The sequence below is a fragment of the Bombina bombina genome, chromosome 1 (genome assembly GCF_027579735.1).
Source record: "Bombina bombina isolate aBomBom1 chromosome 1, aBomBom1.pri, whole genome shotgun sequence".
NCBI lineage: Eukaryota > Metazoa > Chordata > Amphibia > Anura > Bombinatoridae > Bombina > Bombina bombina.
This window is the reverse complement of record NC_069499.1, coordinates 1,374,567,268-1,374,581,739: the sequence shown is the minus strand read 5'-3', so window position 1 is coordinate 1,374,581,739 and position 14,472 is coordinate 1,374,567,268. Positions and strand designations below refer to the sequence as shown.

Genomic DNA, 14,472 nt, shown 5'->3' with positions numbered 1-14,472 from the left:
CCTCTCTGGTCTCCCCACCTGCTGCCTAGCTCCTTTACAATCCATAATGAATGCCTCTGCCAGACTCATCTTCCTTACACGTCGCTCTTCATCTGCTGCGCCTCTCTGCCAATCCCTTCACTGGCTTCCTCTTGCCTCTAGGATCAAACACAAAACTCTCACTCTTACATACAAAGCCCTCAACTGCACTGCTCCCCCCTACATCTCAGACCTTGTCTCCAGATACTCTCCCTCCCGTCCCCTTCGCTCTGCTCATGACCTCCTACTCTCCTCCTGTCTTGTCACCTCATCACACTCCCGTTTACAGGACTTCTCCAGACTGGCTCCCATCTTGTGGAACTCTCTGCCTCGCTCCACAAGACTCTCTTCTAGTTTTAAAAGCTTCAAGTGCTCCCTAAAGACTCTACTGTTCAGGGATGCATACAACCTACGCTAACCTTTCTTTATACCAGTTCCTCTCCTCCATTGCTATCCCCTGAACCCTCTTAGCATGTAAGCCTAAAAGTCCAGCGGTTTGTAGATCACCTTCTTAAGAGCTGACTACAACAGTGCAACTCTTGGCAGGGCCCTCTACCCTTTAATTGATTTGTTGTACTCCCCCTTTGTTTATAGCACTGCGGAATCTGTTGGCGCTCTACAAATAACCGATAATAATAATAATAATAATAATAATAATCTTATCTCTCTATATTTCTACAAAATCCTTATCTTATCTCTTGCTGCATACACAGTAAGACTACAGTAAGAGAATGGGAAATCTCTCTGTCCCACCCCCATTGGGAGCAAGATTACTTTTTAACTGCCTTGTTTACATAGCTTTTCTATAACTATTACTTAAAGGGACACTGAACTCAATTTTTTTTTCTTTCCTAATTCACATAGAGCATGCAATTTTAAGCAACTTTCTAATTTACTCCTATTATCAAGATTTCTTCGTTCTCTTTCTATCTTTATTTGAAAAAGAAGGCATCTAAGCTAAGGAGCCAGCAATTTTTTGGTTCAGACCATAGACAGCACTTGTTTATTGGTGCTGTCCAATCAGCAAGGACAACCCAGGTTGTTCACCAAAAATGAGCCGGCATCTAAACTGACATTCTTGCTTTTCAAATAAACATACCAAGAGCATGATACAAATTTGATAAAAGGAGTAAATTAGAAAGTTGATTAAAATTGCCTGAATCACAAAAGAAAAAAAAATTGGGTTCAGTGTCCCTTTAAGTACTGACATTTTCAGAAAAGGTGAGGGTACAACAGGCAAAAACAGTTGTTTCAAATGGGAAAACAAAGGTAAAGGATAAATTTTAATAATAAAAAATAACAAAACGAATACACTCCAGCAGGTAAAAAGGTAATTGGAAATACATTAAATGGCAGAATTATTTATTTATAGTACACTGTCCCTTTAATATCTGTACGGAGCAAACAAACTCCATTTGTTTTAATCTCCTGCATGGCCCTTAAGATTATGTGGGTTTACTACAAATAAATAGCAACTAATCCATACATTCAAAGAAAAAGAAAACAGTTAATAATACAAATGGAACATTTTTATTAAATTATATTACAAATAGTTTTCTCAGCCAAAGACATAATTGGTTCCCAAAATAATCAATATAAGTATAAATATTATAAAAAAAGATCTCTGAATATCAGGAAATGAACCCAGTAAGAGCCACATAAACAAAGCAAGTAACAGTGAGGGTTATGGCTGTCCGCAGACACGTACCGTTTGAAACACGTGCACAGTACCTGTAGCTCTGACCAATATGACGTATCCCTAGATACCGTGTGCACTTCCAGTTTAAGAATCAGAAAACAGCAAGTGTAATTTGTAGAGGGTATATTACATATAGAGGGACAAGAAATCTAATAAGAAGATGACACAATATTCCACAATTGTCATTTAGTTTGCATTTGTACTACTGAACTAACGTGTCTACTCTTTGCTACCATAAAGCTGATTTGTGTAGACTGTATCTGGACTTTATACAACCATTTTGAAAAATTATTCTGATTTAGTTATTTTGATTGTCACAGTCATAGAAATAATGTGATGCCGGTCCTTTTGTGGCCCTTGAAGACTGATCTTGGATAACCCTGACTTCCATTCCAATCCATTTGGTTGCTGTGCTAAAACTTTGTTATGAACTCATTCAATTGGAAGCGCAGTTTTCTTACATGCAAATAGGGCAAATGGAAGAGTCAGCTTTTTTTTCTGAATTTCATTGAAGGGGGAGTTCCCTAAGTGTTTCTGTATGGAAGAAAACTATACAAGGTCCATACTAAAGTAAAACATAGTGGCTAGTTAATTAAAGGGACATGAACGTCAAAAATAAACTATGATTCAGACTGAGCCTATAGTTAAAAAACAACAACACCAACATTACAATATACTTTTATTATAAACTTTGCTTTTTACTTGGTATCCTTTGTTAAAGAGCATACCTATCTATGCTCAGAGCAGGCATGTGCCTTAAACACTATTTAGCAGTATTTTCAGCAATATTATACATTGATGAAAAAACTACTGCCATATAGTGCTCAAGACGTGCATATTCCTAAGCCTATACAGGTATTCTCTCATGGAAATTATCTAAGTTTTAATAGAGGATACCAAGAGAAAACAGCAAATTTGATAACAAAAGTAAATTGGAAAGTTTTGTAAAATTTCTAACACTCCTGAGTCTATCTAGGTATGCTCTTCAGCAAAGAATGTCAAGAATAGTAAATTTGATAATAGAAGTAAAGGTGGAAAGTTTTTTTTATTTCAAACGTTATCTGAATCACAAAGTTTAATTTTGAGTTCCATGTCCCTATGCACAGTACTTTCAGAAGCTTGTCAAATGGATTGGAATAGACCCGACTGTGTTTGTGTTTCCTATCATTTTATGTGTGTGCTTGAAAGAATCATTCAACACATTTGTTTTTATCATTATATCTGTTTGTGAAATGTTATTTTATGTAGTTGATCCTTGTGCTGATCACACTTGTGTTTAATGTAACTTTATATTATTGTGTATAACTCTGTTTTATTGATAAATATATATATTGTTTTATAGATCACTGACTATATTATAGCTGTATTTTTGTGTATATTGACGTATGTAGCTGTATTCTTAAAGAGATAATTATGTTGTGTAGATCAGCATATATTAGCTGCTGTATCTCTGCTTTCCCAGTAAGTACGTGCCCATTTGTATGTGTAGATGTCAGTATAACCCAACATGTATCTGTACCGCAGGTCTGTAAGCACCTCATTGTATATCTTTGCATCTGTTCGGGAATACAATTACTGAATCAAAATTACTGGCAGTTTTTTTCTCTCGCTCCTCTGGAGCTAGCCCATCACTGTGTCCTCTGGATCAATACAGAGCTAGCCCATCACTGTGTCCTCTGGATCAATACAGTGCTAGCCCATCACTGTGTCCTCTGGATAAATACAGTGCTAGCCCATCACTGTGTCACAGTGTCTAAAAGCATGTGCATAGTCTCTTTTCTCAAGCCTCTGCTCCTAAAAGCATGTCTAGCAGGTGGCTAGGTTAAAGGCACTCACATCTCATCTGCACGAGCTGTCTTTGAATAATCTTTGCTATACGAGTTCTCTTCTTGTGCCAGTAATACTCCATTCTCTGAGGAAGCTCTGGGTTCTGCTTCTAGGGGAACCCTCACTTCTGAAATCTGCCTTTCCTGAACGAGCCTCACACCTTCCGTGTCTACGTCAGCCCCTTTCAGATCTGTGATGGTGGGGGGCAAATCATGATTCTCCATTGTTTTTTCTTCTGGTTTCGGCTTGTACTGAGTGTCATCCAGTCCTGGAGGTTCCAGCACCTCAGAAGAACCCACTTTATTCAGAATATTTCGGGATATGACTGTAAAGATAATTGTATTGTTATTTATCGATAATTTGTCTCTAAAAATAGCAATGAAAGCAGTTGTATTATTCACAGTATTGGCTAGTGACCCTGTAACCATGCCACAAAGAGCTGAAAAACATCATTTATGCTTACCAGATAAATTCCTTTCCTTCCTGGCAGGGAGAGTCCACGACTTCATTCCTTACTGTCGGGAAATACAACACCTGACCACCAGGAGGAGGCAAAGACACCCCAGCCAAAGGCCTAAATATCCCTCCCACTTCCCCATTCCCCCAGTCATTCTGCTGAGGGAACATGGAAAAGTAGGAGAAACATCAGGGTATAAAGGTGCCAGAAGAAATTATATAAAAAGGGTGCCGCCCATCAAAAAAATAAATTACGGGCAGGGTCATGGACTCTCCCTGCCAGGAAGGAAAGAAATTTATCTGGTAAGCATAAATTATGTTTTCCTTCCATAAGGCAGGGAGAGTCCTCAACTTCATTCCTTACTGTTGGGAAAACTATACCCAAGCTCCAGAGGACACTGAATGAATAACGAGAGGGAACAAAAAGAGAGGCCAACCCTATTCGGAGGGCACTACAGCCTGCAAAACTTTTCTCCCGAAAGCTGCTTCAGCCGAAACAAACACATCAAACTTGTAAAATTTAGAAAAAGTGTGTAAGGAGGACCAGGTAGCCGCCTTACAAATCTGATCTATAGAGACTTTGTTCTTAAAAGCCCAAGAGGAAGCCACTGCTCTAGTGGAATGAGTCATAATCCTCTCAGGAGGCTGTCGCCCCGCTGTCTCATAAGCTAAGCGGATGAAACTCCTCAACCAGAAAGATAGGGAAGTCGTAGTAGCCTTCTGCTCCTTACGCTTCCCTGTATAAATGTCAAACAAAGAGGAAGATTGACTGAATTCCTTAGTAGCCTGAAGATAGAACTTCAGGGCACAAACCACATCCAGATTGTGAAGCAAGCGTTCCTTCACTGAATAAGGATTAGGACACAAAGAAGGAAGAACAATTTCTTGATTAATGTTACGGTCCGACACCACCTTAGGGAGGAACCCTAATTTAGTACGTAAAACCACCTTATCAGCATGGAAAACAAGATAAGGGGAGTCACATTGTAAAGCAGAAATCTCAGAAACTCTGCGCACAGAGGCAATAGCCAGCAAAAAAAAGAACATTCCAAGTTAACAATTTAATGTCAACAGTATGCATAGGCTGCTTTACGGAGCCTGCTGTAAAATACTAAGAACAAGATTTAGGCTCCAAGGTGGAGCCCCAGATCTAAACACAAGTCTGATCCTAGTCAGAGCCTTAACAAAGGACTGCACATCCGGAAGCTCAGCTAATCTCTTGTGCAGTAACACCGACAGGGCCGATATCTGTCCCTTCAGGGAACTAGCAGATAGACCCTTCTCCAGTCCATCCTTGAGAAAAGATAACATTTTGGCCACCTTAAAGGGATAGTATACACTCATTTTCATATAACTGCATGTAATAGACACTACTATAAAGAATAAGATGCACAGATACTGATATAAAAATCCCGTATAAAACCGTTTAAAAACTTACTTAGAAGCTGTCAGTTTGGCTCTGTTGAAAAGGTAGATGGAAAGCCCACTGCAAGTGGCAAATAAGACACTCCCCCCCTCCCCCTTCTTTTGCATATGAAAAGACCCTTTACACAAACAGCAGCAAGCCGGAGAAGGTAGCTGACAGTATTCACATAAAACTTTGGGGCTTGGTTAGGAGTCTGAAAATCAGAGCAATGTTATTTAAAAATAAGCAAAACTATACATTTATTTAAAAAAAAAAACTTTATAGGCTATATAAATAGATCATCTACAAAACATTTATGCAAAGAAAAAATGAGTGTATAATGTCCCTTTAACCTTATGCCAAGAAAAGTCACGCTCTTCACACCAGTACAAGTAAGTCCTCCACACTTTATGGTAGATACAAGTAAGTAACTGGCTTACAAGCTTGAACCAGAGTGTTGATAACACTCTCAGAGAACCCTCTTTTGGCTAAGACTAAGCGTTCAATCCCCACGCAGTCAGCCTCAGAGAATCTAGATTTTGATGAACGAAAGGACCTTGTATCAGCAGATCTCTGCGACAAGGTAACCTCCACTAAGGAGATGAGGACATCCCCACCAGATCCACAAACCATGTCCTTCGCGGCCACAATGGAGCAATCCTGCTTGATGCGAGCCACCACACAAAGGAGAAGTGGTAATGGAGGGAAAAAGATATATGAGTCTATCAATTCCGCCTGAGGATCCCTCGACCTCGACCCGTACCTGGGTAGCTTGGTATTGAGGCAGGATGCCATGAGATCTATTTCTGGCATCCCCCACTCGCTGCATATCTCTGCAAACTCCTCGGGTGGAGAGACCATTCCCCTGGGAAAAAGGATTGCCTGCTGAGGAAGTCCGCTTCCCAGTTGTCCACACCCGGAATGTGGATCGCTGACAGCGTACATATGTGAGTCTCCGCCCACTCTAGTATCTGAGATACTTCTCTCATCACCAAGGAACTTCTCGTTCCCCCCCTGATGGTTGATGTAGGCAACCAAGGTTATATTGTCTGATTGGAATCTGATAAACTGGGACGAACCCAGAAGGGGCCAAGCTTTCAAGGCATTGAAGATTGCCCAGAGTACCAAAATATTGATCGGAAGGGAGGACTTCTCCTGTGTCCACAGACCTTGTGCGTTCTTGGCACCCCAAATGGCTCCCCAGCCGGAAAGGCTTGCGTCCGTAGTCACAATCTCCCAGGACGGTCTCAAGAAGCACGTGACTTGGGACAGATGATCTGGACAGAGCCATCAAGAGAGCGAGTCTCTTGACAGGTTGTCCAACAAGATCTGTTGAGACAGATCTGAATGGTCGCCATTCCATTGTCTCAGCATGCATAGTTTAAGGGTCTGAGATGGAATCTGGCAAAAGGAATGATGTCCATAAACGACACCATGAGTCCGATCACCTCCATGCACTGAGCCACTGAGGGTCTCAAGGAGGCCTGGAGGCAAGACATGCAAAAGTTAGCTTGCAACGTCTCTGATCGGTGAGGAATATTCTCATGGATATGGAGTCTATTATTGTCCCCAGGAAATTCACCCTTGTACTTGGAGTAAGAGAACTCTTTTCCAAGTTTATCTTCCATCCATGTGATCGAAGAAGATTGAGAAGGGACTCCGAATGTTCTTCCGCTAGACAAAAAGATGGTGCCTGTACCAAGATATCGTCAAGGTAAGGCGCTACTGCGATACCTCGTGTTCTGACAACGGATAGAAGAGCCCCCAGAACCTTCGAAAATATCCTTGGAGCAGTAGCTAGGCCAAACGGAAGAGCTATGAACTGGAGGTGCAGGTCCAGAAAGGCAAACCTCAGGAACTGAACATGTTCCCTGTGTATCGGGACATGAAGGACATGACGAAAAGTTCCCTCCTTCTTTGGAAAAAGGTTTGAATAAAACCCCAAACCTCTTTCTGTTGTAGGGACTGGGACAATTGCTCCTAGAGAGGAGAGATCCTGTATGCAACCTAAGAAGGCAGCCCTCTTTTCTGGTCTTGTAGACAGACTAGAGAGTAGGAATCTGCCCCTGGGCGGATGAGACTTGAATCCTATTTTGTATCAAAAAAGAAGAAAAAGTAAGCTCAACTATAAAAAAAAAAAAGAAAATGGTATCAAATATGTGGTACCTAAAGTGAGGTGCAACCTGGAAAAATTATATACTAAAGCAGTAAATTAGAAAAGTGGATCAGAAAAACAGCACCCTCACTATAAATAATTAATCAATCACAAGGACACAAAGGTTAATATGCAAAATAGAAAAATATTTATAAGATCATAAATACATAAATAAAAACCACATGTAGACACATAGACACACAAAACAACACATGAGCCCCTCACAAACAAAAGAGTAACCTAGCCAGCTGTAATAGTCATTGATGATGCACCATATTAGCAAAAGTCAATGCAATTACTGTTCAATATTGCAATAATTAAGCCACAATGCTTGATTCCATGGATGTATAAGGTGTTAGTTATAACAGCCAAGCGACAGATGAATACATGAATATGTGACAGAGCAAGCAAGCAATTAATCATATAAGGTGCATGCAGACAGGAAGGCACTCAAATGAATAAGAAAGTTATAATCCGCTGTAACCCTGTGTGGGGTATCCACATGAGCATAAACAATATGCGGTATCAAGAGGCAAGTAGCCGTCAGCAGTAGCCACCAACTCCTCCGGTAACAGCAACAACCAGTTATACTACCTCTCCTTCAAAAGAGACAATGACACCAAAGATGGTTAAATGTTGGTAGGCAAGCTCACTTCTCCTCCACACAGTGAAAAATTACAGCTGGGTAAGGTGGGGGGATCCTACGGGTAGAATGCTGCACACCAATGCCTCTTGCGCGTTTCGCTCCGTAACATGAGCATCCACTTTTCTAATTTACTGCTTTCCTATCTTGTATCCTTGAGATACAACCTCCAGGACCCAAGAATCCTGTACATCCTGGAACCAAGCGTCTGAAAAAAGAGACAGTCTGCCCCCTACTTGATCCGATCCTGGATCGGGGGCTGCCTCTTCAAAGCGATTTGTTCTCGGTGGGCTTCTTAGTCTGTTTGGACTTATTCCAGGACTGAGTCGGCTTCCAAGTACTCTTGGGCTGCTCGACTTTGGATGAGGATTACTGTTGTTGTGAGTTGTCAGAACGAAAGGAACGAAAATTAGAAAATTGCCGTCCCTTAGGCATATTTTTCTTATCCTGCGGTAGGAAAGCACCTTTCCCTCCGATAACCGTAGAAATAATGGAGTCCAGCCCTGGACCGAATAAAATCTTCCACTTAAAAGGAAGAGAAAAGAGTCTGGATTTAGAAGTCATATCTGCAAACCAAGACTTTAACCAGAGAGCCCGGCGTGCTAGGACCGCAAAGCCAGAAGCCTTTGCATTTATGTGAATAATCTGCATATTCACGTCACAGATGAAGGAGTTAGCAATTCTCAGAGCCTTAATTCTCACCTGAATATCCTCGAGGGGAGTCTCCACCTCAATGAGCTCCGACAGAGTGTTGCACCAGTAGGTAGCTGCTTCAGCAACCAAGGCTACAGCTGCCGCCGGTTGAAATAAAAACCCTGTATGTTGAAAACATCTTCATCAGAAAGGTTCCCATTTTCTTATCCATAGGCTCTCTAAAAGAAGAACTATACTCCAGAGGGATAGTAGTACACTTAGCCAGCGTAGAAATAGCGCCATCTACCTTAGGGATGGAGCCCCACAAATCTAATTGAGAGTCAGGGACCGGAAATAATTTTTTTAAAGTAGACGAGGGGGAAAAATAAGTTCCTCTTCTTTCCTATTCGTTACTAATAACGTTCGCCATTTTAACTGGCCCAGGAAAAGTCAGAGGGACCTTCCTGTCTTCATAAACCCTGTCTAATTTAGGGATCTTAGGTTCCTCAGGGAGTGTAGCCTCTGGAACCTCTAGCATAGACAGAACCTCATTTAATAGAAAACGCAGATGCTCAATTTTAAATCTCCGCTGAAGGAGGTTTAGAAACTGAAGTCTCTGACTCAGAAACGTCACTCTCTGAAGCTACAGAGGTTAACTCATCCTCGTAGAGCTGGGACATAGTAGCTAAATCCGACAAATATTTAGATGACTCTAGGTCAGGAGAACTATGTTTAACCTTTCTCTTGCGTTTGTTAGAGCGAGGTAAGGCACTCAGGGCCGCAGACACCGCTGATTGTAACTGTGCGATAAAGTCCGCCGGTAAAAAACCCCCTTCAGATGGAGGATTAGTTGAGCCACAGGGAATTGCATGTGGAGCGGGTAGTGTAGAAAGGGTAGTAATCTCTCGGGACCCAGATTCCTGAGAGGTAGACGGCTCAGAGGGGCTAATAGCACTATGAGTATTAGCAGGCTTGTCTCCCTTCTTAGACTTTAGAACAGTGCTTAGGTAAATGGAAAAAAATTGAGCATGCGGGCAAACCACATCCTCCTCACAATATAAACAGGAATTATTAATCAGTACATAAGGAGCGGTACCTTATCAGAGTATCAGAGTCCTCCATAGTTAGATATTCACAGGACAGACAAAAAGTAAAAGCTTTTATTAAAAAAACTGCACCTTTATAATCCCAATGGCTGGGGCACTCACCACCACCTAGACAGCTTACAGTGAGAACGCTCTTCTTAGGAGTGATGTCCGCAGCAGGATTGAAGGAAATTAAAAGAACGCACCCGGTGACGTTAAGCGTAGGACAGGACTTCCCCTGCTATGAAAAAAGGCGCTAAGCTATTTTGAGCTGCGCAACACTCAAAAACGAAAGTGAAACCTGTTTGTTCCAAGCCAAAAGCACACAGTCTATGAGTCCAAAAAACCTCTCACATTAAAGCAGTTATAAATAACCTCTATCTGTTCAAATAATCTATCTGAAGGAAAAATTAACCCTTGATCCAATCGAGGCATAAAGGAGCCACATTGTGACCCTGAATAGCAAAAGTGTAAATATAAACTCTCAAGTGTGACAGTCTTGCAGCAACGCTTCTGACATGGACTTGAGTGTGTAACAGCAAGCAGTGAAACTTGTCAACACTGATTGCTCAGGAGCTGTTAGGCAACAGTCTGGATGGGTTCCCAGAAAAACTTTCCCTGCATCTCCAGACTCTAACTTTCATCAATACTCTCACTGAGAGATTGACATGATTACTTAAAACTCCAGTCCTTTCTTGAAGGGGACATACCCATTACAGGAATATCCAAATCTTCTGACACTTCTCTGCCACCTCCTATAGTGACGAAAGGCAAAGAATGACTGTGGGATAGAGGAAGTGGTAGGGATATTTAAGCCTTTGGCTGGGGTGTCTTTGCCTCCTCCTGGTGATCAGGTGTTGTATTTCCCAACAGTAAGGAATGAAGTCTTGGACTCTACCTGCCTTATGGAAGGAAATATGGAATAGCTAAAAAAAACAAAACTGCAAAATACTAAAATACAATTATAAATATATATAAAAAGGAAGTCTGAAACATGGCATATATTATCTGAAATGTATAATATGGCAAATCATAGTCATGGCTTGATTATTTTTGTCTACAGAAGCCATATTGTTTTGTAATGTGAAGTTATAGTTCATTAACCTGTGAAAAACCAATACAGTTGTTAGATTCACCTACACTTAATATTTGTATATGGTGAAATGGGTTTTGATTTGTTTTTATTACACAAGGGATTGTTAATAGTCATACCTGGTGTAATAAAAATAAAATAAAAAACTAATAGATCTCTAAGTATACTGTAACTAAGACAATAATAAATAAACATAACAAAAATATATTGAACATTTTTATGCAACAGGTCCATACATTCTGGACTTTCTATGTTTATTTACAAAAGAAAACATTAGTAGCTTATATTCCACTTGAATAGTTTATTAACCTCATTTTATACAATTCTCTTTTAAAGCTCATGTAGGTTTATAAAGATAAATTAATTCATTTTTCAGTTGGACTCTTCCACATAATTTGATTTTTTTTCTTGTATGTTTCAGAGAGATCATGCAACTGTAAACAACTTTTCAATTTACTTTTATTATCTAATCTGTTCCCTTCTTTTTGTATCCTTTGTCGAAAAGCATACCTAGGTAGGCTCAGAAGCTGCTGATTGGTGGCTGCACAGATATAAACCTCATTTGGGCCAGATTACAAGTGCTAATAAATGCTCCCGCTCTAACCTTAACTGTGCTAGAAGGAAGCTTTTTGCGCTCATCGGGTTGCGCTCGTATTATGAATTTAAAATTAAATTGTTTTTGCATGCGTGCTAACCCTACGAGCACAAGAAGCTGAACTTAGAATATTGCATGCGCGTTCACGTAATCCCCCGTTGAAGTCAACTGAGAAAAAAAAAGTGGAAAAAAAAACACCCACTATCGCGCAAACCCGATCGCATATTCTCATGTGCGCTAATCTAACATGAAAATATGAATATTTCACATTCCAATGTTCTTCACATAACATAATATGTTCTATTTATTCATAAATAAATATTTCTATATATTTTGGTACACTATATATTTATACATATATATAGATGATTACATATAGGTATAGATATATACAATATATATAGGAATATCTATTCATAAATTCATAGAGCATAGTCTGCTATGTGCAGAACATTGGAATGTGAAATATTTACAGTAAATACACAGTATAACACTTTATTAAAAATTAATATTGCATAAATATGCTTTAACATGTTTTTATCTACTTGACAGAAATGGGCTCCAATGCACTTAAATACATATATACACACATATAAAGCAAACAAATACATACTGTATATATATACATGTATATGCATATGTATGTCTATGTAAAAGCCCTAAACACCTGAGATCTCATATCTTTGAGCGTTTATAACTTTCATGTGCAATATTTGTTTTGATGGTGTTATTATGAGTGTAACTGTACTTTGTTATGTATTTTTGATGTGCTTTGTTACACTTTTTAGTTTTGTAAAACAGCTAACCAGAGCTCTGAGGACGCGTTAATCAGCTCTGATTGCAATCACGTTTACTTTTGAACTAATATGAGCGTAAAACCCGATGAGCACAAGCCCCAGCAATAAACCCCTTATCCCTCTTGCGCAAACATTTGTGATCCACTCGTACATTTATTTGCATTGGTGTTTCTTCAACAAAGGATATCAAGAGAATGAAGCAAATTGGATAATAGAAGTAGGCTTCAGAATGGGGCTCATTTTAAGTAAATCATTTATAATTAACACTTGTTAACATTTATGGTTTGCATTAAACTATAGCATTATTAGAATTCAAAACAAGAATATTAAAAATGGATTTTAAACACAATATTAAATTCCCTCTAATTGATTTTGGGCTAGATTCCAAGTGGGGCGCTAATTTCCTGCACGCTCGTAAACGGGAAAATTTGCCTGTGTATGAACGCGTGATAAATAACCAGCTCACGGTAGCGATTAGTGCTCCAAAAATTAACCAGAGATTAGATCTTTGGTTAATTTTCAAAATGTGACCCAATTGCCCCCCAAAATAATGTGTGTTGTAGTTATTAATAATAAAAAAGGAGCATTTTTATTTTTTTAAACATAAACTGCAAGAATCAGTTATGAGGGGTTAAAGTTGGCGGATGTGTGGTGTTAGAAAAAAAAGACACTGAAAAGCGCCTTTACATTGCGGTCTATTGGGAACAGTGTGTTCCTTGTAAATACATATGCTTATATACATATATATTTATGTGTTAATATGTGTATATACATATAAACATAAATATATATGTACAGTATATATTCATATATATTTCAACTTTGCTGCCCATCGTTGCTCGACTTCTCATGCCGTGTCTCATGGCATGAGAACGAGGCTCCCATTGGAGCCCATGGATGCGCATTCTCATGAGTGCAAAGCTTCTGTGCAATGCGAACGTGATACCAGTGCACATTAACATGCGCTGGTATTACTGAGTGGAGTGCAAATATTGTGGTTGCAAAAGCAATATTGTGCGCTCCACTCGTAATCTGGCCCTTTGTCTGTTAAAATTGGACTATGTTCACTATTCAATTTATTTAAAAAAAGGCCAAAAGGTGGAAATATTCTTACAATACAATGCCCTTAAATTTGAGTCCATAAAATCTCTTTGCTTTACCACCCAACCAGGTACTTTGATTACCTCCAGTGGGCCTGTAAGTGGATCCATCACTTAAAGAAGATCTAGAACGCAGAGGACTGTAGCTTGGGAAGATCAACAAGGCCAATGAGAAGACGAGAATCTGCAAAAGAGTGTCAGCTCTGTGACAAGTACATGTCAAAATGCACCAGTTGTGTAATCACACAAAAGTTGTCACAACATAAGCACTGTGGTCATGTTTTGTGCACTGAAATGAGAAGTTATCATGCACATAATCATGTGTGACATACCAGAACACAGGTGCTGGTCTGCGCAGCCTTGTTAGATGTTTGTTTGATGAGTGTCTGCAGCTTGCGGAGCTGGGTGATCAGTGATCTGCAGGGAATGAAAGAGAATCTCTGATTCCAGTACCTGACACATCCACATCATTTACCATATGTGCCCTGACCACAACTAACATATCTTCCTTGTCTTAGCTTCTGTCCACAATCTATCTCCTTCTACATAATCTGTCCCCTCTGTCACGCACCCAATGTCCCAGGCTACTATACACATCATCTTCTGCCTGACACCTATAGTCCACTGTTTATTAACAGCAATGTTTTACAATTTGAGCCCTCAAAACCCACAAACACATTAAATTAGGATGATGTCTGAAATATACAACAGGTGTTAACTGAACAACTCACTAATTGTTTTTAACTAACCTATTATCATTAAATGTAATCCTGAAATTCCTGGCTGATAGTTGGTGCTAAATGATGATGATGAAGAACCTTGATATATACAATGTATTTTTTACATTAACTTCCACCAGATGGATTTACTCCTTTACTTAACCCCCAACACATTATTTGCAACCCTGATTAATACCATCAAATGCTCCCATACAGCATACATAACTTTTATATTCTATTCCCTTTT

General features: G+C 39.6%; 1 protein-coding gene across 4 annotated transcripts in view; it reads right to left on the bottom strand.

The window, feature by feature from the left end:
- Positions 1 to 1,525: 1,525 nt before the first annotated feature.
- Positions 1,526 to 14,472, bottom strand: part of CREB3L4 (cAMP responsive element binding protein 3 like 4) — a 99,984-nt gene continuing 87,037 nt past the window's right edge. For all 4 annotated transcript variants that reach the window (XM_053704428.1, XM_053704429.1, XM_053704427.1 and 1 more), the window contains 3 exons: positions 13,839 to 13,923; positions 13,591 to 13,690; positions 1,526 to 3,869 (listed from right to left, as the gene is read on the bottom strand). In XM_053704428.1, the coding sequence (XP_053560403.1) occupies positions 3,550 to 3,869; positions 13,591 to 13,690; positions 13,839 to 13,923 (505 nt within the window). In that variant the 3' untranslated portion in view covers positions 1,526 to 3,549. The remainder of the gene's footprint in view (positions 3,870 to 13,590; positions 13,691 to 13,838; positions 13,924 to 14,472) is intronic.